At 59.6% G+C, this 26,026-nt stretch overlaps 1 protein-coding gene across 1 annotated transcript in view; it reads left to right on the top strand.

Annotated features, from left to right (window-relative positions):
- Nucleotides 1-25,803, top strand: part of IPO13 (importin 13) — a 63,661-nt gene extending 37,858 nt beyond the window's left edge. The window contains exons 5-20 of the mRNA XM_074961906.1: nt 4,192-4,358; nt 4,914-5,034; nt 6,432-6,579; nt 6,982-7,163; nt 8,566-8,592; nt 9,331-9,465; nt 10,128-10,271; nt 10,824-10,904; nt 11,601-11,738; nt 12,219-12,315; nt 14,221-14,273; nt 23,398-23,464; nt 23,616-23,674; nt 24,182-24,271; nt 24,629-24,810; nt 25,267-25,803. Of these exons, the coding sequence (XP_074818007.1) occupies nt 4,192-4,358; nt 4,914-5,034; nt 6,432-6,579; nt 6,982-7,163; nt 8,566-8,592; nt 9,331-9,465; nt 10,128-10,271; nt 10,824-10,904; nt 11,601-11,738; nt 12,219-12,315; nt 14,221-14,273; nt 23,398-23,464; nt 23,616-23,674; nt 24,182-24,271; nt 24,629-24,810; nt 25,267-25,366 (1,791 nt within the window). The 3' untranslated portion in view covers nt 25,367-25,803. The remainder of the gene's footprint in view (nt 1-4,191; nt 4,359-4,913; nt 5,035-6,431; nt 6,580-6,981; nt 7,164-8,565; nt 8,593-9,330; nt 9,466-10,127; nt 10,272-10,823; nt 10,905-11,600; nt 11,739-12,218; nt 12,316-14,220; nt 14,274-23,397; nt 23,465-23,615; nt 23,675-24,181; nt 24,272-24,628; nt 24,811-25,266) is intronic.
- Nucleotides 25,804-26,026: the final 223 nt, after the last annotated feature.

Genomic DNA, 26,026 nt, shown 5'->3' with positions numbered 1-26,026 from the left:
TCAGGACGGGATGCAGAGATGAAAGTTTCTTGACACTTTAAATGACTGCTTCTTGGAGCAGCTGGTCCTGGAACCCACAAGAGGAGAGGTAATTCTTGATTTAATCCTAAATGGAGCACAAGATCAGGTCCAAGAGGTGAATATAGCTGGACCGCTTTGTACTAGTGACTATAATATAATTAAATTTAACATCCCTGTGGCAGGGAAAACACCACAGCGACTCAACACAGTAGCATTTAATTTCAGAAAGGGGAACTACACAAAACTGAGGAGGTTAAAGAGAAACTAAATGGTACAGAGCCTGCAAGCTGTATGGAAACTTTTTAAAGACACCATAATAGAGGCTCAACTTAGATGTATACCCCAAATTAAAAAACATAGTAAGAGAACCAAAAAAGTGCCACCCTGGCTAAACAACAAAGTAAGAGAACCAGTGAGAGGCAAAAAGGCATCCTTTAAAAAATGCAAGTTAAATCCTAGTGAGGAAAATAGAAAAGAGCATAAATTCTGGCAAATGAAATGTAAACATATATTTAGGAAGGCCAAAAAAGAATTTGAAGAACAGTTAGCCAAATACTTGAAAAGTAATAGCAATAATTTTTTTTAAGTACATCTGAAGCAGGAAGCTGCTAAACAACCAGTGGGGCCACTGGACAATCGAGGTGCTAAAGGAGCACACAAGGACGATAAGGCCATTGCGGAGAAACGAAATGAATTATTTGCATCTGTCTTCACGGCTGAGGATGTGAGGGAGAGTCCCAACCCTGAGCCATTCTTTTTAGGTGACAAATCTGAGGAACTGTCGCAGATTGTGTTGTTATTAGAGGAGGTTTTGGAACAAATTGATCAGTAATAAGTCACCAGGGCCAGATGGTATCACCCAAGAGTTCTGAAGTAACTCAGATGTGAAATTGCAGGACTACTAACTGTAGTCTGTAACCTGTCATTTAAATCCGCTTCTATACTAAGTGACTGGAGGATAGCCAATGTGATGCCAGTTTTTAAAAAGGGCTCCAGAGGTGATCCCGGCAATTACAAGCCGGTAAGCCTGACTTCAGTACCAGGCAAACTGGTTGAAACTATAGTAAAGAACAAAATTGTCGGACACATAGGTAAACATAATTTGTTGGGGAAGAGTCAACATGTTTTTTGTAAAGGGAAATTATGCCTCACCAATCTACTAGAATTCTTTGAAGGGGTCAACAAGCATGTGGGCAAGGGGGATCCAGTGGATAGAGTGATTTAGATTTTCAGAAAGCCTTTGACAAGGTCCCTCACCAAAGGCTCTTAAGCAAAGTAAGCTGTCATGTGATAAGAGGGAAGGTCCTTTCATGGATCAGTAACTGGTTAAAAGATAGGAAAGAAAGGGTAGGAATAAATGGTCAGTTTTCAAAATGGAGAGAGGTAAATAGTGGTGTCCCCGAAGGGGTCTATACTGGGCCCAGTCCTATTCAACATATTCATAAATGATCTGGAAAAAGGGGTAAACAGTAAGATGGCAAAATTTGCAGATGATACAAAACTACTCAAGATAGTTAAGTCCCAGGCAGACTGTGAAGAGATACAGAAGGATCTCTCAAAACTGGGTGACTGGACAACAAAATGGCAGATAAAATTCAATGTTGATAAATGCAAAGTAATGCAAATTAGAAAACATAATCCCAACTATATAGCTGTTACCACTCAAGAAAGAAATCTTGGAGTCATTGTGGGAAGTTCTCTTAAAACATCCACTCAATGTGCAGCAGCGGTCAAAAAAGTGAACAACGTTGGGAATCATTAAGAAGGGGATAGATAATAAGACAGAAAATATCATATTGCCTCTATATCAATCCATGGTACGCCCACATCTTGAATACTGCGTGCAGATGTGGTCGCCCCATCTCAAAAAAGATATATTGGACTTGGAAAAGGTTCAGAAAAGAGCAGCAAATATGGTGAGGGGTCTGGAATGGCTGCCATATGAGGAGAGATTAATAAAACTGGGACTTTTCAGCTTGGAAAAGAGACGACTAAGGTGGGATATGATAGAGGTCTATCAAATCATGACAGGTGTGGAGAAAGTAAATAAGGAAGTGTTATTTACTCCTTCTCATAACACAAGATCAAGGGGTCACCAAATGAAATTAGCAGGCAGCACGTTTAAAACAAACAAAAGGAAATATTTTTTCACACAACGCACCTGTGGAACTCTTTGCTAGGGGATGTTGTGAAGGCCAAGACTATAACAGGGTTCAAAAAAGAACTACATAAGTTCATGGAGGGCAGGTCCATCAATGGCTATTAGCCAGGATGGGCACGGATGATGTCCCTAGTGTCTGTTTGCCAGGAGCTAGGAATGGGCGACAGGGGATGGATCGCTGGGCGATTCCCTGTTCTGTTCATTCCCTCTGGGGCACCTGGCACTGGCCACTGTCAGGGACTGGGCTAGATGGACCTTTGGTCTGACCCAGTCTGGCTGTTCTTACGTTCCTCCGAATCCTCCCAGGACCAGTTGTGGGGTGAGCCGATGACTGGGGTAGCGGTCTTGGGAGCCCTGGTTTCACCGGTGGTTCCTTGGCCTCCTTTAGCACACAGCCAGCGGCATTGTTGTCATCCTTAGTGTATCGTGGCTAGGCTGAGCCCGCGAGGCTCCAGCGCTCAGCCCCCCGTGATAGGGCTGGTGAAGAACCTGCACGGGACAGCGAGATCTGAAGCTGGGCTGCTGATCCCCTGCCACTCCCAGCCCCTTGTGCTGCCATGTTGGCCAGTACCTCTGTGCTGAAGCAGGGAGCACAGCTCCTAACTTCCCGAGCAGTGCGTGCCATGCATCCTGCTGCCAGCAGCCAGATACGGGGCAGGAGCTCCCCACTGCTGTCCCGACCAGACTGCCTGAGGCTAGCCCTCACAGCTTGGGAGACCCCTGGGACCTGGAGCTCCGGCTGATGGCCGAGCTCCTTGGCCTGATCTCTCTCTGGCTGTTGTGTGGAGGCAGGGCACAAATGCACAGGGCCATGGGCTGTGTCCCTGCTGGTTGACGTGCCCTAGCCACTCTGCAGTGCAAGCCGCGCTTCCCTTGTGTGGCAGTGAGCAGAGACAGCGGGTCCCTCAGTGGCGCAGGATTAACCCTGGACTGGGATGTGCCCTGGTGTCTGCCTGCTGTGGGAATATGGCCCTTTGCAGGCAATCTCTGCATCTCTCCAGGAGACAACTGTGCTCAGGCACTGGGGTCTGTCCTGACTGCGGGGCGAGCGCCCCAGCCTGCAGCTCCATGGCAGTATTCACCAGGCGCCAGCCCCTCTTAGCAGGTGTCACAGGAGAGCACAGCCCATATCTTGCTGTGGGAGTGGGGGTGGGGAGAGCCTGAGGCTCTGTCTGCCCTTGCTGGGAGTGGAGCTGAGCAAACGCTCCTGTCTGCCTCTGTCCCCGCTGGAAAGAGGCAGCAGAATGTCACCACCAAGGTAATGGTCTATTTTTAGCCCCTAGTTCAACCTCTGTGCTCCTTCCTTTGCTTTCTGCTCTGCAGCTGCCAAGGTGCTGCTGATTGTGGGCGGGGGAAGGGGGGTTGTCAGCTCAGTGCTGGCTGCTCTGACGCCAGCCAGGGCTCAGCCAAGTGGCTGGTCTCCAGGCAGCCCCGAGGGAGAATGTGGAACCCTTGACCTTTACTCTGAGTCCACGTCAGCCCCCTGCTGTCGCTCACAGAGTGGGGAATTCTTGGGGCTTGGGTCTGAGGGTGCTGTGAGGAGGAGGAAGTTGCCCCCTACCTGGGGCAGAGTCAGCTGGGTCTTGTGAGCCTTCCCTGAAAGCATTGGCTAAGCAGAGTTTGCATGCAGGGGGAGTGTGTGCCCTGGATCCCGAGCCTGGAGCCCAATGAAGAGCATGCCAGGGGGCGTGACATGGGCCATGCTGTGGGCTGTGAAGGCCAGCAGGTCTGCCACGGCCCTTGGCATCTCCTCCAGGGACACAGCCCCAAGAGCTATCCTGGGCTGGGGCTCCAGCAAGTTCTGCCCAGGCCCTGCCAGCCCCGGGAGGGGCCTGTTCCTCCAGGGCCCAGATCCTGCCAGCCCCTGGAGGGGCTGTGTTGGTGAATCTCCAGCAGATCCCTCCTAACCCTGGGGAGACAGCTAAGGGATCCTGGGATGTCAGTGCTGTTGGACCCAGAGGCGGGCTGCCGCCTCCTCTCTGAGGTGTGGTTTGTTTCTGCCCTCCCAGGACGATATCCTGTCCTTCGAGCCCGACAAGCAGGCCGTGTACCAGCAGGTTTACCGGCCCGTCTACTTCCAGCTGGTGGACGTGCTGCTGCACAAAGCCCAGTTCCCCTCCGACGAGGAGTATGGGCTCTGGTCCTCGGATGAGAAGGAGCAGTTCCGGATCTACAGGTAGGCTGGGGCCGTGCCATGGGGGTGCCAGTGCCCCTCCCTGCCTGGAATCGTTTCCCCTGGGGGTGACGGGAGGAGAGCATGCTGTTCTGTGCCCCTAGGGGCGGTGTGCATAACAGGCAGCGGATGGCATGGGGTAACCGCCTGTCTGGCAGGGCGGCCTGACCTCTCCAGGAAATGCAGAGCCCCCAGGGGGTCCCTGTGGATGGTCAGTGGGCACTTTGCTTCCTCGGGGAGGAGTGCTGCGTGAACCTCTCTGGGGGCACGAATGGCTCTCTTGGGGAAGGGGCTGCGGGGGTGGGTTGGGGTTTGGAGCTGACCTTGGGGTGCTGACGGCTCGGAGCGCCTCCCAAAGCGGCTGGGAGATGGTAGAGCAGTCTGTGACGGGAGGGGCAGTGCTCAGCGGTGTGATTCAGATGGGTGGAGGCACTGCCCCCCTTCTCCCCTGCCAGGGACCCAGAAGGCAGAGCTCTTTGGGTGCGGGGCGCTGCCGACAAAGTGCCGGGGGAAGGTGGGCAGCGCTCGGTGACTCCCATGGAGGCTTCCCTCCCCCAGGGTGGACATCTCCGACACCCTGATGTACGTGTACGAGATGCTGGGAGCGGAGCTGCTGAGCAGCCTCTATGACAAGTTGGGCCGCCTCCTCACCAGCACAGAGCAGCCGTCCTCGTGGCAGGTAAGCAAGGAGCCGCGCTGGCCCCTGGGGCCTGGGTCCCCCTCTTTGGGCAGGGCTTGGCACAGGAAGGGAGAACAAAAATACCAGCCTGCATGGGGAGCCGAAGCCGTTACCCCCGGGCGTGTGCTGGGGGGCATCCAGAAGGGTGCCCGGTGCCTCGTCTACAGGCTCACCATAAACTAGTTAGGCAGCGTCGGGGCCGGCCCAAGCCAGCTCCGGTGCTGCGGCATGGGAGCTGAGGGAGGGCCAGGGCGCTGCTGTGCGCTCATCCGCATGTATCTCCTCCCCTTGGCCTCCCGGTCAGCCCGCGAGCTCTGTCAATCGCACCTCCTTCATCACTGTCAGCTGGCGGGAGTGCTGATTCGCAGCCCAGCCACTGCCAGCACTGATGGCTGCAGCCTCCCTGGGCGGGCTGCCCCTGCTGCCAGACTGTGTCCCACCTTCCCATCTGGTGGTCAGCGTCCATCCGGAGGGACTGCGGGCAAGTGGCCAGGCCCCTGCTCAGGCATACAACAGCGATATGGAGCGAGCAATGGCTCTGAATCACGCACCCAGGGTAGGGGCTCTGGGGGCCCAGCCCTGCCCTCAGTTACCATGTTTCTGTACTGACAGACACAATGTAGACATTGTCAGGGGTCAGAGCACCCTAGAGGCTTGAGCAGCTGGGAAGGGGGTAGTGGGGCTTTTGGCTTGTGGGGTCAGCTGGCTGTTTCTGCTAAAGGGGTGTTGCCACCGACGGTCCCATCTCTCCAGGGTTGACTATGTGCCCTAATGTAATGAGAAGGTTAGTGTGTAGGTGGGCGCCAAGGGAAAACAGCATGGCCCACCTACACACTAACCTTCTCACTACATAAGGGCACATAGTCAACCCTGGAGAGATGGGACCGTCGGTAGCAACACCCCTTTAGCAGAAACAGCCAGCTGACCCCACAAGCCAAGAGGGCAGCATTCTTCCTAGGGAGAACACCGGGGACTCTGCTTTTCACAGCCTAGCAGCCCTGCAGCTCCCTTCTAGCCCAGCCCTGGATTCCCCCTCCCCCCACAGCTCTGCTGGTGCCTCTCCCTGCCTGTGCGCAGCCCCCTGCTAGCTCAGCCCTGTGCACCCCCACAGCTCTGCCCCTCACTCCAGACCCACAGTCTCCTGCTAGCTCAGCCCTGGGCTCCCTGTTCTCCCCCACCTCACTTGCAGGCAGTGAAACCAGGAGTCCTTTTGCCCATGTGGGTACCTGTTTAACCCTCCGGCTGAAATTCACTCACCAAGCCCCAGCAGCATGCAAAGGAGCTGGAAGGTGCTGCAGATCTCAGCACAGGACTGAACCTGAGCAGCTGGAACCGGGGTGGGGTGCTCCTAGGGGTGGGGCAGGGCTCTGACTTGGTGTGTGTGTCTGCCCCGGTAGCACACGGAAGCCTTACTCTACGGGTTCCAGTCCATCGCAGAGACCATAGACGTGAACTACTCTGACGTGGTGCCAGGTCTGATTGGCCTCATCCCCCGGATCAGTATCAGCAACGTGCAGCTGGCCGACACTGTCATGTTCACCATCGGTGAGATGTCTGGAGGGGAGGTGCGCTCGCTGGGGGCTAGGGGAGGGAGGGCGCCCTGCAGGGGAGCTGACCCCTTCCCTCTTCTCCTACTTCCAGGCTCCAGCTGCTAGGCCCTGCTTCCTCCTCCCCATTGGCAGCCCTTCATGGTGCAGCCGCTCACAGCATTGTGCCTTGAGAGCCACAAGCCACTGGCTGCAGGGCCAGGCCTTCTGTTGCCTGGACACTGAGCATCCCCGCCCCGCCCACCTGCCTCTCCGGGGGGCCGGACTGGGGTCTGGCAGGGCTCTCCTGGGGAAAGAGGCTGTAGGCTGTTGCAGTGAGAGGCAGAGAGCGGGATGAGTGGCCTGCGGCATGGTGGCGCCGCTCTGCAGTCTGACCCTGCCTCCCGTCCGCTGTGCGCAGGGGCCCTGTCCGAGTGGCTGGCTGACCACCCCGTCATGATCAACAACGTGCTGCCCCTAGTGCTCCAGGCCTTGGGCAACCCAGAGCTCTCCATCTCCAGCGTCTCCACCCTGAAGAAGATCTGCCGGGAGTGCAAGTACGACCTGCCCCCCTACGCCGCCAACATCGTTGCTGTGTCCCAGGTAAGGCGTAAGTGTGGCCTGGCAGCGAGGGGGAGCCTGGAGCACGCGGTCATGGAGCCCGTCCTTGTTCTCCTGGGCCAGGCCAGAGTCTGGGGGCAGGGAGGGGGGTGGGGCTGCCCAGCATAGGCCCACGTACCCTGCACTGGCCCAAGGGTGCAAGGGCAGCATCGGGCTAGGGAGCAGAAGTGGACAGCGGAGCAGGAAGCGGAAGCGGAGTAGTACTGGGGAGGCGAGTTGCCAGGCCACTGAGCCAGTGACACCAGCGAGGGGGGCTGGACTGCACTGAATTCAGCCTGGGCCTGTTGGTGCTGCATTCAGTGGGGACTGTTCTCCACGCCACGAGGAGGGGCCCTGCCCACCCAGAGGGCTGCTTCCTGAGCCTTGAAGGAGGCACCTATCAGGGAAGCCCAGCCCTCCTTAAGCTGCCTGCTGAGCTCCCTTCTGCAGTGCCGCTGTGGGGTGTTCCCTGGGGCCTGCTCGGTGCCAGAGATCAGCCGCTCTGTGCACTAAAGATCTAGGAGCAAAGAGTGGGTTCGTTTGCTCCTTGTCCAGCCTTATGCCCTGCCCAGCTCTTCCAGGGCTGCCTTGGGGCTCCCGCCATGCCCTACCTGTGAGCAGAAAATGGCAGGTAGAGGCCAGGAGCTCACAGGAGCGTCGTCCTGGCTGTTAGAAACCAAGGAAGGCCCCGCCCCTAGAGCCCAGGGCTCACTCTGCCCTGGCGCCGCAGGGCTGGCACTCAGAGCACAGACTGGTGCACACCTTGCATCAGCACGTCCCCCCCGGAAGAGCTGTGGGATGGCGGGGGGGCGGCTTGAGCTGTCCAGCCACGTAACTGGGCCACAGCACGGGGTCAGGTGCAGCGGGAAAGCTCCGAGTGCCCAGATCGGCTGCTGACCTTCCTCTGGGACTTGGACTGATAGGGCCAGCAGGTGCCCGGTTCAGCCCCACAGCCAGGGCCAGGGTAAATTGTTTTGGGTCTGGTGGGAGACTTTGGTCAGATGCAGAGCAGGTTCTGTGCGCTCCTGCGGGGCGTGCGGCTGGTCTGGTCTGGTCGACAAGCCGGTGTTCAGGTGGCACCAAGGGAAGCGCGGGTCTGGGCCTTGCAATCCCGCTGTACTCTGACCCAACCCTGGGGCTCCCCAGCACCCGTCACTGCACAGGGGAACGGAATCGGCTGGAGAGCCCCTGTCCTGGCTCAGGAGGCTCTGCCGGGGAAAGAGGGATGGATTTAACTCCTCCTCCTCCTGCTGGTTGTGAGGGGGCCCCAGCAGCGCTCGGGTGCATGGAGAGCCGCGCGCCGTTCCCGTCTGCCAGGCGGCACAGAGTTGAATTTTCTCAGCAGTTGTAGCTTGCCCTCCCGAGATTCAGACTCTCTCTCGCTCTCTCTCCCCTCCCCTTTCAGGACGTGTTAATGAAGCAGATCCACAAGGTAAGGCATGCTCCTTCCCCTCTTCGGTAGTGCCACCAGGCTCACCCAGGGGCCCTGCTCCCACGGCACAGCTCAGCATCCTGGCAAGGCAGAGAGGGACGGAGACCTGGATGGGGAAAGCCCAAGGCAGTCGTGGGAAGGCATGGTCCAAAGGGCGACCTTACGGTTGCTTCGGTGGCACAGCTCTTGTCTCCAGGCTGCCTCCCTAGCTTGACCTGGAAGCAAACGGCATTGCAGAAAGGGACTCGGTGCGACGCAGGGGCCAGCCTGGAATGGGCCTCACAGTTCCCCTGACCTTAGCGTCTGTGATGGCTCCCTGCCGCTCTGGGGGCTGCCCACCAGCCACCCCCGGCCAGAGGGGATGGCAGGTCTCTACCTCTGTCCAGACAGGAACCTCTCCACCTAGCTCATTCAGCAAGAGGGGGTCTTTTCAAGCAGGCAGGCAGAGGGCAGATGTCACCCCAGAGATGAGTTAGCAAAGGCAGGTGGCAGCCAGAGCGCGATTGTTGTTGTTTGGAACATGGCTGTCCCTCTACCCAGCTCGGGGCAGGCACCCCTAGCATATCTTGTCAGTGCTGGGCCTCTCGGTCCCGGCAGGGTGCTGCAGCACATCAGAGTGCCCTGGCCTCTCCCCTGGCCCAGAGCTCTTAGCAAAGTGCTGGCCACAGTGTGTGCTCAGGGCAGGGGCTTGAAGGTGACAGGCTGGGCCATGACGTATCCCCCAAATCTTCTCCCCAGACGAGTCAGTGCATGTGGCTGATGCAGGCTCTGGGCTTCCTGCTCTCGGCGCTGCAAGTGGAGGAGATCCTGAAGAACCTGCATTCTCTCATCACTCCCTACATCCAGCAGCTGGAGAAGCTGGCTGACGAAACAGTGAGTCCCCAGCCCCTGGGGTTCCTCCTCTCTGGCCAGTTCTGCCACTGCCCTTAGCCCTGCCCGGCCCCACTCCCAGCTTGGCTGGCCGAGGCTCCCTTTGGAGGGAGGAGCTGCTGAACAAAAGGTGCTTTTCCTCCCAGCATAGCCCCCCATCAGACCCAGAGATGCGGGGCCCTCGCCATGGGGTGCAGGTTGCCTTTGCTGTCCCCTCTGCCCCCGTGGATCTGCAAGCCTCCATTCTGTGCACCAGAGACTCCCTGGGCTCTCATGGGCAGCAGTCCCCTGGCCCCTCGGGGTCATGTCATGGGGCAGACTGGTGCCAGACAGGCTGCGTGTTAGCTCTGCCACCTGGCCTGGCTCACAGCAAGTGTCTGTGACGGCTCTCTCCCCCCCCTCCTGCTGCTGCCAACAGCTGGGACTTTGCTCCATCCAGGGGAAGCACACGGGGCTCCCCAAAGTCACTGGGGCTCCTCAGCTCGGAGTTGTGCTGGTAGGAGGGTGTGGCGGGGTGAAGGTGGGGGGTGCATTGGCCTTTGACCAGGTGTGGGGAGTGACTTGGGTGGGGCTGTCTGCGGGAATCCCAGTGCGGTTCTGGGCTGGGAGAGGCTCCGTCCCATGTGTGGGCAGCCTGGGGCTGATGACTTTGCTTCCCCTGCCAGCCCAACCCCTCCAACAAACTGGCCATCATCCACATCCTGGGCCTGCTCTCCAACCTCTTCACCACGCTGGACATCAGCCACCATGACGACGACCACGAGAGCACAGAGGTCAAGAAGCTGCCCGTGCCGCAGGGACCCAACCCGGTAGGTGCAGCAGATGTTAGGCCCCAACACTTCCCCACCCTCCCTTAGTGACAGGCTCTGAGCAAAGGGCAGCCCTGCTGGGGCTGTCTCACTGTCACCTTCACCAGCCCACGGAGCAGCTGGCCTGCAGCCTAGCCAGAGCCACCCCTGCAGGCTGGCTGCGTGAGGCTGGTACAGCCGGGCAATGGAGAGGCAGCTAACGCAGGTCATGTCTTGTGGATGATGGTGCTGGGAACCCAGCTGCGCTGCTTTCCTCGCCTCTCCTGCCTTGCTGAGCGCAGTGGGCTTTAGCAGGATCCTTGCTGGCTGCTCTGGCTGGTGGCTGCATTGTGGGTTGCCCATCTGGTGGGGGAGGCATCTGTCTGGTGTGGAGGAGGGAAGGGTGTTGCAGTCTCTGAATGCGCAAGGGTTTGGGTCTGGGCCTTGTTTAACACCCACCATCCACACAAATCCCAGAAGTGGGCAGAGCCCTGTCCGTGACAGGGGACTCCGGTAGGGCAGCTGGGTGCGGTATAGCCGAGTGACTGGGCTGTCCCCTCTCCTCCCTGGCAGGTGGTGGTGGTTCTGCAGCAAGTCTTCCAGCTCATCCAGAAGGTTCTGAGCAAGTGGCTGAACGATGCCCAGGTGGTGGAGGTAACTGGCACCTGCTGGGTCAGACTGATGTGCCGCAGTGCAGCCTCACCCAGAGAGGGCAGTCCGATCGGCAGGGATGGGCAGGGCACTGGGTGACACCACTGGCCACCTGCTGTGGGCAGAGCCTTTCTGTTCTGCAGATTGAGGGGCACCGGCAGAGCTGGGGGAACCCTGGGCAGGGATAGCAGGGGGCTGCGGATCGGGAGTTGCTGGCACAGCTGGAGGAGGGGGGGCCAAGGCTGGGATAGCAGGGGCTGCAGGTTGGGAGTGAGGGGCATCGGCAGAGCTGTGTGTGGGAGCCCAGGGCTGGGATAGCAGGGGCTGCGGGTCGGGAGTGAGGGGCACCGGATGAGCTGTGAGGAGCCCAGGGCTGGAATAGCAGGGGCTGCGGGTCGGGAGTGAGGGGCACTGGCAGAGCTGTGTGTGGGGAGCCCAAGGCTGGGATAGCAAGGGCTGTGGGTTGGGAGTGAGGGGCACCAGATGAGCTGTGGGGAGCCCAGGACTGGGATACTGGGTGGAGGGAGGGAGGTGCATTGCCAGTTAAGTTAATCTGCACAATGCAGCATGCTTCTCGGTCTGGCTAGTCTCTGAGCCCATAATGCTGGCTCCTTCCCTCCCACTGCACCTGTTCTGCCCTGCGTGGTGCTGGGTGTGTGCTTTGAAGTGTGACTCACAAGGCCCCTCCTGTCTCCGCAGTCCGTCTGCGCCATCTTTGAGAAGTCCGTGAAGACCCTGCTTGATGACTTTGCCCCCATGGTTCCCCAGCTGTGTGAGATGCTGGGTCAGATGTACAGCACCATCCCCCAAGCGTCTGCGCTGGACCTCACTCGGCAGGTACGTGTCAGTGCTGCCTGGCCACAGCGTGTGCCAGGCACTGGGATTTCAGATCTGGGGCCAGAACCCCACTTGCTGTTTTTGCTGGCTTGGCCTGTTCGCTTCTCGCCAGTTGCCTCTCTTGCTCCTGCTGCACGAGGGCATCCCACGCAGGCCTTATGATCCAGCCCTGCTGCTGGGGCTGATCCCCTGACCTAGGAGAGCAGTCTGTGTTGTAGAGGTGACCCCACAGCTGCTCCTTTGGCCTCCAGCTCCCTGTAAGCGGGGAAGGGCAGGGATCTCTCTGCCCGTCCAGCCTGGAAGCAGGCAAGGCATTGCTTTGCGTGCTGGGCTAGAGTGCCTGCTGCTGGCGTGCCCCTGCAGCACGCGTGCTGGGGACAAAGCAAGGCCTGCAGCTGGGCTTGCAGCTCCGTCTAGACTCCCTGCAGCCCTGGGTGGGTCACAGGCCACCCATAGCTTCCATTCTTCTCTCTCTTACAGCTGGTTCACATCTTTGCGCACGAGCCTGCCCACTTCCCTCCCATCAAAGCCCTCTTCCTGCTCGTCACCTCCGTCACACTCACCCTTTTCCAGCAAGGTACGTGTACGAACTCTCCCTCCTGCTGGGGGCCTGGTCAGCCTGTTACATGCATGGGCTCTCGGGTGTCTTCCCAGGAATGGCCATTTTCACTCCTAGCCAAGCTCACGGGGCCCCCTCTGCTCCTGGGAGGCTCCCAGTGGAAGTGACAGACGTCTCCTCCCCCCAGTACAGAACTGTGAGTTCGGCTCACAGCCCAGCCCCACGCCAGCTGCTGAGAGCACATCCCAGGGGGCTGGTGTACGTTGCAGGAAAGCAGAGCCTCAGTCCAGGGTTGGCGGTGCCCTGCAGTGGGGAGCGGCCCTGCTGGCAGTTCTAGCCGTGCCTGGGCTGCTCTCATGGGACGTGTAGCGCTGGCTGGCATCAAAGGGTTAATGTAAAGCTGGTATTGGGGTGGTTCTCACAGGCCAGTGGCGTTCTGGTCACCCCGGCACCCAGCAGGTGCAGGAGCAGACAGGGACATCCCTCTTCAAAGCTCCTGCTCCCCTTCCATGGGCCAACCCCAGAGCCTGGATTCCTTAGGGGCAGGGTCGCCCCCGACCCAGCCCGGAGCTGAGCTCTCAGGAGTTCTGTTCCCCTGGGGTGTGGTGGAGCTAGGAGCTCTGGAGCAGCTCTCTCTCACCGGTGGAACCGGGTGCACGGGCCCCCTGGCCTCTCACACCATGTCAGCTGTGCTGTGCACTGCCCCCAAACGGGTTTGGGGACATGCAGCCAGCCCTGCACTGGGGCGAGGCAAGGGCCCTCCCCGGCGTGGTGTGTCCTGAGCCCAAGGGGGCTTGCTGGGGTGAGGGGCCTGTGCTAATGGTGTACTTCTGGGTCTCTGTCAAACGGCTGGGCCTGCTCCCCTGGAAGTCTGTGCAGAACTCTGCTGATGTCAGTGGGAGCAGTTTTGGGGGGGGTCCGGGGGGGGGGGTTCGGGGCATGTCTATGTCCAGTAGAAGCTCTTGGCCCAGGGCAGCGATGGTCCTGGCTCTGAGGAGCGGTGGGTAGAGAGCCTCACTCGTTTCAAAGGGCTGGGAAATGAGCACGGTCCAAAGCTGCCGAACCAGCACCAGGGGAGACCTCCTGCCCGAGTGCAGCTCAGCACCCCCTAGCCACGGGGGCTTCACCCCCTTCAGGAGCTGGGGACCCTGTTCTGTGGCAAACAGCCCTGAGCCGAGCAAGTGGATTCTGTGTGCGCGTGCTGGCCGGGCCTGCACAGGGAGCTGGACTGAATGCCTGACCTGTGTTAGCTGAGAGAGGCTTGTGTAGAATCAGAGGCCAGGTGGCCGTGCCGTGGAGTTCTCGAAGCTGAGAGCGCAGGCACAGAAGGGACGTGGGGAGCCGGCACTCGGCTTCCTGCACGCAGAGTGGATCGCAAAGCCAGCCGAGCGTCTGGGGAGCAGGGCCGGGGAGGGTGGCTGTGCCAGAGACTCCGGTGACTTGGGAGCCTGAGCCCCCTCCTGGCCTGTTGAGCACTTGCTGAGGTTTGTCATTTATTTGCAGTTATTTTTCAGGACTGAATGGTTTTGCAGACGTCCGTTCAGTCCCCCAATGCAAACACTCTAATTCTCCTCGTGGAGATGGTGCCCAGCTAGTCCTCCCGCTCCTCCTCCACTCCTCCTCCTCTCCAAGACACGAAGAGCTCCTCCTGGGCGCTTGGCCGCAGTCCCTGGGGGCTTCGGACCCTTTCCTTTGCGGTTTCTTTTTGTTCTTGGGTTCTCCAGTTTCATGATTTTTGTATGTTTTGTTTCTTTAACTTGCTTCAAGCTGCTCATGTCCCCGCTCCTCCCCCCTCGCACCCCTCCCCTGTCCCCCCACACTCCTGTTTTCACTTGTAAATTCTTTCCGTATCACATAACTATATGATGTTGAGTTGCTGTTTGTATGATTTTCTCTTAAGTTACATCTTTATTATATTTTTAGGGCCCAGGGATCATCCTGATATTGTTGATTCATTTATGCAACTCCTGGCACAGGTGTGTTTTAGTTTCTTATTCATTCACTTTCTGTTCTCTCTCTTTCTCTTATTTAATTCAATTTAAACCTATTTTTAGCTTTCTGTTGACAACGTTTTTTTCCTTTTAGTTGAATATCGAGTTTCTCCATCTGTTTCCGTGGAAGTTGAAAACAAAACATTCTCCTTTAGTTCTGGGTTTGCGCCATCCCCCGGGCAGAGCCCTGCTCTGCAGGAGACTCGGAGCTGCTGCCTCCCGGCGAAATGCTGCGGGGGGGCGGCCGGGACGGGATACCTCGTGCTGCTCCGAGCTCAGACTTGTTCTCAAGAAAACTAGAGCGTGTTCCACTCCTCCAGCTGCCTCTCTGCCACATGGGAGGTCCTCTGGAGCCGAGTCCAGCCTAGCTAGTTGGCTCTCTCGTTGGGAGCAGCGCCCCCAGCCATTGCAGCATGGCCCCAAACTGCCCTTTAGCAAGGCAGTCTCCCTCCAAGCCTGGAGGGGGAGCAGCGTCTGGGGTTCAATCTGGAGCCATCTGGTGATGGGAGCGAGATGTCTGTGGTGGCAGCTGGGCGCCAGCCTGTCTGCCCCGTGGGTCCAGGGAGCCTCTTCTGCCGCCTGGCGTCCGGCTCGGGGAGAGCCCTGCACTCGTCCTGTGCCGCCCACCCACAGCCTGCTCTCACGCCGGGGCACTGGCTCGGGGATGCTGAGACCCGAGCCCAGGGTGGTCCTGGAAATGCAGTTTCTGAGGGCAGGCCCTGAAGCCGCATGGGGGATGCTGCCTGGCTCTTTGGCACGGGAGCAGATGGGGCGGAGACAGGGCGGTCTGTCCCAGGGACGGCAGAGTTGGTGTCTCTGGGTCTCTGACACAACATGCGCTGGCCGACCCTCTTCAGATCTCTGGGCTCGGTGCCTTTCTCTGGGCTGCTGAGTCTCAAGGTGAGGGCGGGCTCCCACCCGCCGGAGGCTGGCCACACAGGGCTTTGAGAGCTCCGGCTCTGCCATGTGGCAGCGTGAAAGGCCTGCTTCGCCAGAGGCAGCACCGGCTGCCGTCACAAGGGGCTCTGTCCGAGCCAGCCCAGCTGTCAGAGCGCCCGTGGTTTGGAGGGGCTGGAGCGCAGCGCTGCGTGGAGGCAGGAGTCTGTGTTATGCTTGTGTGTATATACACCTCTCGGGGAGACAGAACGCTGGCACCTCGCCCCAACCCAGGAGCCAGCTTCCCAAAGGGAACCTCTGACACCCTCAGCAGGAGCAGGGCAGCCTCTGGGCGCAATGCTGTGTGCAGCTCCCGCTTCCCAGGACAGGGGGACCTCTCACCAGGGCCTGGAATTGGCCTGGGCCTCGCCCTCGTGGTGGGTTTGAAGAAACCCCACCAAGGAGCTGGCACGCTGCTCTCCTCAGTAACGAAATGGCCAGGCCTTTGATGGTGCCTGCACTGTGCGGGTGCCTCAGACAGGGCCGGGCCTCTCTGGACTGATGGGTGGAGCAGCCTCCTGACTGGGTCGGCTGGATCCCAGCCTCCGGGCCCTACAGACATGGTGGCCATGGGCTGGCCTAGGCAGTCAGTGGGGTAGGGTTGGGCTGGACGCAGTTGCGATGAGCGGGCCCCACGGCCCGCTGCGACACAGGCTGAGTCGTGTGTGGGTCCAGCCTGGCTGGCTCACTTGCCGTGGCCATGTCCGCCATTGGGAGTGGATCGAGACGGCACCTGCTGCTCCAGGAGAGCCAGGCTGGTCAGCGAGTCACCACCCCTAGTCCCCAGGCCAGGGCCGCCAGGCTCCAGTGTGTGGTGCCCGGAACCCGCCCTCTGTGGGGAATGCTGGCACCAGCTGCTTCCTCCAGTCTGATGTTCTTACAGGTGCTCTGTCTGCCTGCACAGTGATGCACCAGCGCATGTGTCTGGGCCCCACAAACCCGCGTGGCTGGAGCACACACTGCAGTGGGCTGTAGATACAGGTACGTCTGTCCTGCGCTGCTCCTCACTGAGCTCTGCTCCCTCCTCCTGCGCTCTCTAGCATAGAACAATACAAGCCCAGTCACCACTTGGCTTTTGTTTTCCAGCTGTGCGGCACCTCCCAGCCTCTGCCCTAGCTGCTGTACCCTGCAGCCAGCAAGAGCACTGGCAGCCGGGGCCTGGGATCTCGAGTGCAGCGTGGAGGGGAGTGGGGTGGGGGCCTTGTGCTAGAGCCTCGGCCAGCGCCCTTCTGCCTCTGAAATGTGCCCAGTTCTTTCAAGTGCAGAACTGGCTGGTGCTGGAACGGGGCAATTAGTACAGGGGGCGTCCTGGCAGCCCTCCTGAGCTCTTCCTAGCATTCCCGGCTACCAGTTTCCTGCCAACTTCCTGCCCGCCCTGGCTTTCCCCTGTAGATTGTCCAGCTGCCCCCTCTAGTGGGTGGAGCTGGCAAGGGAGTGGGCGGTGAATTATCTTGCATTTCACAGATTCGCTTTGCCTGACATTGGTATAATGAAAACTAATATATAAATGTGGTGTTTGGAAACTCAGCCTTCTGACCCCAGCCTACTTCTACCCACCTGACGCAAGAGGGACTTCCCAGGGGCTGGTTGCTTCCCGCTGAAATCCAGAACGGTCATGAGACTATTGCGGTGTCTTGAAAATGTTGAGTCTCCTCTGAGCTCTCCCAAGCTGCCGTGACCCCTCCTCTGTGCAGGGATGCAGCAGAGGCGCAGCCTGGCTCCTCCGCCCATCCCGGATAATGCCACACCCGCTGGCCTCCCAAGGCCGGAAAGAGCAGGTTTCTCTGGGCATTGCCCCCGCCCCGCCAGAACTTGGTGGATGCCCATGCGCCCAGCCTTCCTGCCCCCAGGAGCACTGCTGGCAGCTGGCACAGTGTCTGTTTCTCCTGGGAACATCTCTCTCCTGCCTGCCCCAGCATCTCTGTCGGTGGAGGGAAGGACTCCGCATCAGGGGTGGCTGTTAGGGTCAGGTGGGAGATGCAGCGACTGCACCCCACCCCACTCCCAAAGCCAGCCTCTGCCTCAGCATCTGTTGGATGCTCATCATCCCCCTGCCCTTCCTCGCCCCTCTCTGGCAGCCCCATGCATCCCCCTCTGGGATGGCAGCCTCTCCATGGGGCACAGCGTTTCTCCGCCACACGTTACAGCTGAAGGCCACGTGTTTTAATGCAGTCTCCCAAGCCCTTCCGGCTTGTCCTAGCCGTAGCTGCCACCTCTTCTCTGGCCACCTCTTTCTCTAGACAGACTCTGAGGAATTGCCTTGTGCAGAGGAAGGCAAAATCTCCTCCTCCTGAGGACTCTGATTCCAGGAGCTGGTCTGACAACGTGGGCCTGGACGGCCTCACTCACCACATCCAAGTGCAGCTGATTTCTGATGGAGAATCCACCATTGCCAGGCACTTTGGTCCAGCAGTTAATCACCTTCCCCGTTCGAAACCTGGGCCTGATCTCTGACTGAATTTGTCTGGCTTCAGCTTCCAGCCCTGGGTCCTTGGCCAGCCTTTCTCTGCTTGGTTCAAGAGCCCTTCAGTACCTGGGATTTTCTCCCCAGGAAGGTACCTGCAGATAGTTGTCAGGTCAACTCTCGGCCTTTGTTTTGATAAATTGAACAGACGGAGCTCTTTAAATCTCTCACTGTCAGGCATTTCCTCCAGCCCTCCAAACAATTTTGTGGCTCTTTCCTGCACCCTCTTCAGTTTTTCCACATCCTTTTAAAAATGTGGCCCCCGGTGCAGGATGCAGTGTGCCAATGTGAGTCTTGTCATTGCGGCGTACAGAGCTGTAATCGCCGCCCTACTCCCACTCCCTGCTCTTCTGTGGCTTTATCCCTTTGTGCCACAGCAGGGCACTGGGAGCTCCTATTGCGTGGCTTGTCTGCTATGACCACTGGATCCTGCTTTCCAGGATGTCGCCCCAGGCTGCAGGGGCGGCAGGCATTCCTTGTTCTCTGATGGATGACTTTGCATTCGGCTTGGTTCCCTGGGCCCAGCTTGTCAAGCCATCCGGTTTGCTCCATATGACTGTCCTGTCCTCATTACTTAACATGCTGCCAGACTTCGTGCCACCCAGAGATCTTCTCAGCAGTGATTCTGTGTTTGGTGTCAGGCCTCGATCCGGTTCCTGGGGGACCCCACTAGAAACACCCCATTTGATGAGTTCTGTCAGCCAGACAATTCTTTTCTTTAAGAACATGACAACATGAGAACGGCCAGACTGGGTCAGGCCAGTGGTCCAGTTAGCCCAATATCCCATCTTCCGACAGGTTGATGCCAGGTGCCCCAGAGGGAAGGAACAGAACTGGGCAGTGATCCATCCCCTGTCGCTCATTCCCAGCTTCTGGCAGTCATTTATTTAGTATGTATAAATCTAGTTTATATTTATTTATTTTTTTCACTTTCTTATACTAACCCAAACATTCTAGGTGCCAGCCTATAGGAGCACTACACACCAGAAGTGAGAGAGCAGCAGATTCATGAAATCTTGGGTTCCCGCATGTTTCCAGAACATGGATTTTTATGGCACATGTTGGGGAGGAGAAAGAGAAGTTAACTAGTTCTTAACCCATTTATCATGTGCTTTCTTGAAGGTGTGTAGTGCTAGTTTTTAATCCGAATTTCGTGCCAAACATCTACAAAAGTCAAAATGTTCCATCTGTGCACTCACCTTCATCAGCCGGACTTGTGGTCTCAGCAAAGAATGGAATCCGATTTGTGTAGCAGAGCCTGCTTTCCATAAAGCCATGCTGGCTGGCATTGATTACATCCCCATTCTTTATCAATTGAACCCAGGCCCGCTTTTCTATTATTCTGCCTGGGACTGGGGTCTCCTCCCAACCCGAGCAAGCCTCTGGCCATGTCTGCCATGTGCTTTATAAGGTCCAGAAGCACTTGTGCCTCCAGACCAATGTGGATGCCTTGAGCCCGAAGCCACCCAGAGAGTTTCGGTCTCTGGCTGAGGGCTCTGCCTCCCGCTCAGACTCAGCGGGTGCACATGGGAACGGTTGCTCCGACACCAGCATGGGGCCCCCCTGCTTCCTTTGCATTACGCTGGCCCTGTGGGACACAGATCAGACTCCCCTCCCCTTAGCCCCTAGCCTGGAGAAGGAGAGGCCATGTTTTTCATTGTCTGGGCAGCCCTCATTCCCACTGCCTCTGTCTCAGCGGAGCCGTCTGTCAGCAGCAGGAAGAAGCGCACTCTTGCTCCTTCCCAAGCTTTGAGCTGCCTGGGAGCCCGGTTCCTGGTGCAGCAGAGCCCCTCTTTCCATTCAGCAGTCGCCTCCAAGGCCCCAGGCATGTTCCAGGCCTGCCTTTCCTGTCCACATGTGTCAGCAGGCCAGGGGCTCAGGACTGTGCTACAGGTGAGGCCCCTCCAGGCCTTCCTCCTCTCTGGCCTGGTGGTGCTCTCCGTCCTAGTCTGTCCGTCTCTGGGATGGGGGCTGCTGGGGAGTCATGTGACTCACCCAGAATCCCAGCGGATGCCAGCCTGCCCATAGGGGGCAGGACTGGGGCGTGAGCTCCCAGAGAGAGTCCACAAGGCCAGGCTTGGAGCAGAGGGCCCAGCCCCTTTGCACTTTCTCCACCACACTTGATTCAAACAGGATGTCGCAGTTGGGCAGCAGGTGCCTGTTACTGCCTGGGCAGCCCCAAGAGCTTCTTCCTCGGCACCCAGGCTCTCCACATCTCCGCCCAAGTAGAGCGCACCCATCGGACCAGGCTGGCCCCCTACGTCCGTGGGAAGCTGGATCTAGGCAGATTGGATGAGCAGAATATCCCTTCACTCAGTTGAATCCTGCAACCCTCGGCAGTGCTGCTCCATGTGGGGCCTCCGTCCCAGCTCAGCAAGCAGCTCCCGGTGTGTCCTCCAGCTGTGGTGGGCGCACACCTTCCTCTTCCATTGCTTGGGGCTTGGGCAGACCTTTCCCAGGTAGGTCAGAGGGTACTGACTGGGGGTAACTCTCATTGCCTTCCCCAACCCTTGGTCCTGCTGGGCCACGGCCTTGTCTCCGGGGACTCCCCTCTGGCAGGAGCCATGCTGCAATGGGAGGTGGAGCTACTGAACTTACGGGGCCGGAGGTTGACTGGCTGCTCCCATCTCTCAGCTGATCCCTGAGAGATAGAAGGCATTTCACACAAGCCATTGGCAGCCTGGCCGCCCTTTCCATGGCATGAGACTCAAAGCCTTTGTCCTTATGGGTGTGGTGATTTCCCCAAGCTGGGTTTAGTAGGGGGCCCAGCTACGGGGCTCTGTAGGAACTGCTGCTGCCTTGGAGCTCAGCTACAGAGCCCATCCGGGCAGCTGCTCACGTCTCAGGCCCGCTCGCAAGGGCCTGTCGAGAAGTGGAGTTTCAGTTTGGCCCTTTGTGTTCTCACCATGGCTCCTGTGAGCCTCCTAGAAACACTTCTCCATCTCCACCCACAGAGCAGCTACCTCTGAGCAAGGAGCCCTTCCTGGAGGGGCCCCTGCCCGGGTGAGCTTCCCAGCTCCCACCGGCTTGTCCCCTCAAGAGCTGGCTGCTCCCTCTTTGTGCCCTACCCCATCCTCCAAAGGAAGCAGCTCTGCCTCATCTGACAAGCCAGGCCTGTGGCCACTGCACTAAGGGACAGCGAGACCAAGGCTCTGCTCTCTGTGCAAAGTGCCCCCAGAGCCCTCGCTTCCATCGGCCTTGCCCCGAGGAGGACAGAGCCTCCTATGGCCACAGCTGTGAAGCTGCTCCCCAGGCCTCTGGCTGCAGCCTGCCTGCCTTCCTCCTCTGTTCTACTGCGTGCTGCTCCGCTCTCTTCCAGGCCTGCACCCTTCCAGAGTGGCCCTCTTTGCCTGGCTCTTCTCTGGGGCTTTGGGCGCCAGCATGGCCCGAAGGGTACGTCTACACACACCTCCTGGGTCAGCTGATTTGGGCTCAGGCTGTGGAGCTGTACAATGGCTGTGTAGATGGTCGGGCGCAGGCTGGAACATGGGGGCTGGGATCACACGAAGGGGATGTACCGCACGGACTGTGCATGGATACACATGGATACGGTGCCTACATACAAGGAATATGATGGATCATCCAAATGTTACACTGAGCTGTCTCCCGTGGCATTATGGTACATGGCTGAGGTGGAGGCAGGGAAGTAAGCTGCCCCCAACCAGTGCAGAGAAATCTAGTTCCAGCAGCAGGCTGCACGGCTTGATTTATAGCACACCTGTGCTGTGGGCCCACAGACCGGGTAGATGGCTCTCATTCCTCGGGCCTGTGTCACTGGCCGACTCCCGTAGTGCCCGAGAGGTCAGTCTTCGCAGAGTGAGACGCTGGTCACAGCAGCAGGTCATGCAGGCAGGGAGCTGCCCGTCAGCAGAGGCTGATGTCCCAAATTGATGAGAACAGCTGCAGTGACGCTATGCTAGAAATGGGGGGTCTCAGTGCTCACGCTTCAGAGCACAAAACTTCCATGCCATCCTACAGAGAGGTGCAACTTCCTGCAAACACGGGCCGCTGGCCTGTCACGTAGGGATGTCAGGCCAGCCAGCCCGCTGCTCTGATGTGGGGAGAGCCCCATGCAGTCACCACAGCCGCTCTAGGGGAAGGGTCAGGGAACTATTTTATTTATTTTTTACAGTAGACGTCCCAGCCTTTCCCACTGCCCTGTGAGCAGACGGGGCCACTGGCTGCCATGGGGCCTGGAGAGCTGCGTCCGGTTTGTCTATACACACCTGCATAATCAGACCCCCCCGTCACAGCTGTAGAACCAGCCCTGTTTGTGAGGAGCACAGCTCGTGGCTGGCCTGTCACTCAGCTGGCTCAGGCCTGGTGACGCGCTGCAGATCCTGAGGCCAGGGTGGAGCTTGTGAGAAGGGCAGGGGGCAGTCTGTTGGGATCGCGGGTGGTGGGCTGCTTGCCAGTCTGCAGCATGCTGAGGGGATGGCATGATCCAGGACAATGGGAATCGGGCAGCGGCAGGTGTCTAGGTCTGCACCTGCCCCAGTAGCTGGGCACGCTGCTTAGCGAGAGGCTGGTCAAAGGCCCGCTGGGGCAGAAGCCGGTTCCCCGGTTGGTGTTTGTCACTGGTAGCTTGCCCCTACCCTCCGGCTATGTGCACAGGGCGTGGGCCCTGCCTCCTGGCCGGTGTTTCTCTGGGCACCGAGAGCTGCAGCTGCTCGGTGACCAGGCTGGGAAGGATGGTCAGCTGCGCTGTCCGTGGTGCTGGTGAGCCGCGCTGGGCACTAGCCAGGCCAGCAGTGTGTCCCCTCCAGGCTCCCTTGCAGGCTGTGGAAACGGCATGCGAAGCTGCCCCTCTGCCCGGCCAGTCCCTCCTGCCGTGGGAGGGCTCTGGGATCAGGGAATTCCTTGGCTTTCTTCCGCTGGGCAGAGGCTCTGCCCTAGAGAGGGCTGGGCCCACGCCAGAGCAGCTTGGTTTGAATCCCTCCATTTCCCATTAACTGGCGATGGAAATCCCCTGCTCTTCTTTAAAGGCCTGTGTCTTGGCGAGGGTGTCACAAGCCACCTGGCTGGAGGTGGTCTGGCGTGCCAGGGCGTAGGGCACCCCTCCCACCAAGGGAGGTGGCTGAACAGCAAACGTCTGAGCCTGCCAGTCAGCAGAAGGCCGAAGCTCCTCATGCTACAGAGCTGCTTGCTAGTCGGGAGATGCCAAGCAGCCGGGAGATGCCAAGCAGCCTAGAGCTGCTTCCCCTTCTCCAGTCCCCCCCTTGATCTCTGCCCCCCAGAACCAAGGTGTAAGGGGGTGACATGTTCAGACCTGGTGGCCTGGAAGCAGGGCTGTTGCTCTGACCCGGTAAACCCCGTTAGCCCCCCCAAGGGGAAACCCCTCTCTTTGTAAGGAAAGGGGTGGCCAAAACCTGAGTGTTTCTACTGCCCCTGCTGAGCCGGGCTCTGCTCGGCCCTGACAGCGTCCCTCTGCCGTGGTGGGAAGAGACGAGCTCCGTCCGCGTCCGTGTGCCAGCAGTGTGCACGGAACAGCCGTGGCCGCCGGCCGCAGAGTCCCGGGGCCTAGGGGAGCACCGGGATGGGCTCGATGGGTGTTTTCTGGGGGAAATGGGTTTTCCCCTTTCTGCCGTGGGAAAGCTGCTCTTCAGACTGGCTGCGCCAGGTAAGTGTGTGCCCAGTGGTGAGCTCTGGGTTCGCTCTGTCCGCTGGCTCTGCAGAGCGGGTTATTGTGGCTGTGTGTCTGCTTTGCAGGCTCTCAAAAGGAAGCCCGACCTGTTCCTCTGCAGCACCCTGGACGTCCAAGCGGTGTTCCAGTGCGGTGAGTAGCCGTGGCAGCCAGCCCCAAACCCTCTGGGGAACCGCCTCCCCCTTGTGGGGAGACTGCAGAGGGCCAGGGTAGGGGTGGGGGGTGTCCTGGGGAGGAGGGGTGGCTCTTCTGGCTGCTAACCCCGATGGTTTCTGCCCCTCAGGTGTCCTCTCCCTGAAGTTCCCTGAGGCCCTGACCGTCAAAGCCTCCTGTGGCTTTTTTGTGAGTGTTGCGGCTTCTCTCTCTGGCTGGTGCTGGTCGTGTGGCTGCACTGCAGGGGCCTGCTTCGGGGGAGCTGTTCCCCTGGGGCCCAGGCCGGCAGGCCCCATCCCTGGGTATGGAGGAGGAAGGCCTAGATGACCAGGGCTCCTCTCCTGCTGCAGCTCTGGGACTTGGTGCCCTGACCCTAGCTGGGTCCCCCGCACCCTAAGGTTGGGTGCCGTAACCAGCCGGGCCCTGCGGTGCAGTGTTCTGTGCCCCTCCCCCGTGGCTCTGCAGGCACCGGGTGTCCTGCTCCTTTGGGCCCTGGGGCTTCTCTGGGTTCTGCTCCAAATTCACTGACCCTGCTACGGAGGAGGGGCTAGAGGCAATGGGCTTGGGGGCTCCTAGGCAAGTGACCGCCCTGTGCCCTGGGGGTGGGGGAATGGCGGCTCTCCGGGCCCACTGCTTGGGCGCTGCCTGCAGGGCTGGTCTCTGGGGCTGAGCTGAACTCCCCCTGTCCTGTTGCAGACGGAGCTGCTGCCTCGGTGTGGAGAAGTCCCCCCTGTGGGGCAGGTGGTGCATGAGCATGGCAAGCTGCTGCTGCAGGCTGTGCTGGAGGTAAGGGGGCAGGCCCCGGAGATGGGGGAGGGGCAGGGTTTGGGCCAGGGGCCCGGGGGGCACAGAAGGAGTTGGGGGGCGGACCCTGGGGCACGTATTACCTGCCAACGTAGTTTCCCCTCAGCAGGCCTTAGGCCAAGCGTTGAGTCCTCCCTGCGTGGACCTGTGCCGGGTGGGTCTTCCCACAGGCGGGTCTGCACTGTCCCTGGCAGCTCCTTGCGCCCTGGGCAGTGCGTTGTTGGTGCTGCTACGTCAGGGCTCCCCCCAGGAGCGGGGGCTCCGAAAATCGGGCCCTTGGCTGGTGCTGCCAGGCCAGCGCTCCTCTGGCACGCGCTCAGCAGGGTCTGTGCTTCACAGGGCGTCGGGGGCCAGGCCTCCCGCAGCCTGATGGATCACTTTGCAGAGATCCTCTTCACCCTGAGCAAGCACTGCTTCAGCTACCTGAGCGTCTGGATGAAGGAGGCCATGCAGCAAGAGGGCTTCCCCTCGGCCCGCGTCAGCCCGGAGCAGAAGGACACCTTCAGCCAGCAGATCCTCAGGTGGGGCTGACCTGAGGAGCTCACAGCCCAGGCTGATCCCAGAGGGGAGGCACCCCTTGCAGGGGCAAACCTCTCCCCCCCCCACCCCCCAAGCTCTGCGTGCCAGCTGGCCCTGCCTGTGGAGCCCCCCCCCAGCTCTGTGTGCTATCCAGCCCCACAAGGGGAGCCCCTGCCCCCCAGCTCTGCACACCAGCCGGCCCCGCAAGGGGAGCCCCCCCGGATCTGTGTGCTATCCAGCCCCGCAAGGGGAGCCCCTGCCCCCCAGCTCTGCACACCAGCCGGCCCCGCAAGGGGAGCCCCCAGCTTTGCATGCTGCGTCCACCTGCTCTCCCCTCTGGCTCTCCCGTGCCGGTGCTGCTGGTCCCTCGGGCAGCGGGCTGGCTGTGGGCCAGGGGCGAGCACGGGCAGAGTCTGTCCCTTCTGTCTGGCTCAAGCGTGTCCCTGTCTCCGTGTTAGCAGAGAGCGCGTGAACAAGAGGCGCGTGAAGGAGATGGTGAAGGAGTTCACCCTGCTGTGCCGGGGACTGCATGGCACGGAGTACACAGCCGACTACTGAGAGCCCCGCCAGGAGAGCAGACGGACCGCCCAGGCCGGCTCTTCCCCGCACGGCAGCCCCCGTCCTCCCCGCCCCGCTGCAATCGGCTCGTAGAATAACCCTCCACCTAGAAGTAACCCGCTCCGGACGCTGCTCAGCTACGACCCTGTGTTCCCCAGCATGCTCCCCCCGGCAGGGGCTGGGAGCGGGCAGCAGCAGCTGCAGGACATGGCGGGGAGGCTGGACAGACGGACCTGGCACAGTGACTGCCCTTGCTGTGGCTTGGCTGCCAGCCCTTCCCGTGGGCAGCCATGGGCTGGAGTCCCTGCAGGAGGCTGTTCCCTCGCGTGTCCATGGTGGTGACCGTCCCGCACCGGGGGCCTTGCCCTCTGGCCGTGTGTATATGGTTGGGGGGAGCCCTGCACCTAATTATAGTCAGGATATTTCTATGCTGCGGCCGTGCTTCTTCTGCTGTGCCTGGGGGAACTCCCCAGAGCCTCCCCTCTCCGTGCGGCCTTGGTACTCCTCTGCACATGGCCAGCAGGGGCCACTCAGGCTGCAACCCAGGGGGAGAGGAGCTCAGCACGCAGGGGTGCTGGAAGCTGCTGTCTGCCAGGGGTTTGGCTAGTTGCTTTGTGCAGCAGTCCCCTTGCCCGGCTGCTCTCTGAACAGGCTCTGGGC

The sequence above is a fragment of the Natator depressus genome, chromosome 8 (genome assembly GCF_965152275.1).
Source record: "Natator depressus isolate rNatDep1 chromosome 8, rNatDep2.hap1, whole genome shotgun sequence".
In the NCBI taxonomy this organism is placed as follows: Eukaryota; Metazoa; Chordata; order Testudines; family Cheloniidae; genus Natator; species Natator depressus.
The sequence above is the reverse complement of the archived record's forward strand: the minus strand, read 5'-3'. Positions and strand labels throughout refer to the sequence as shown.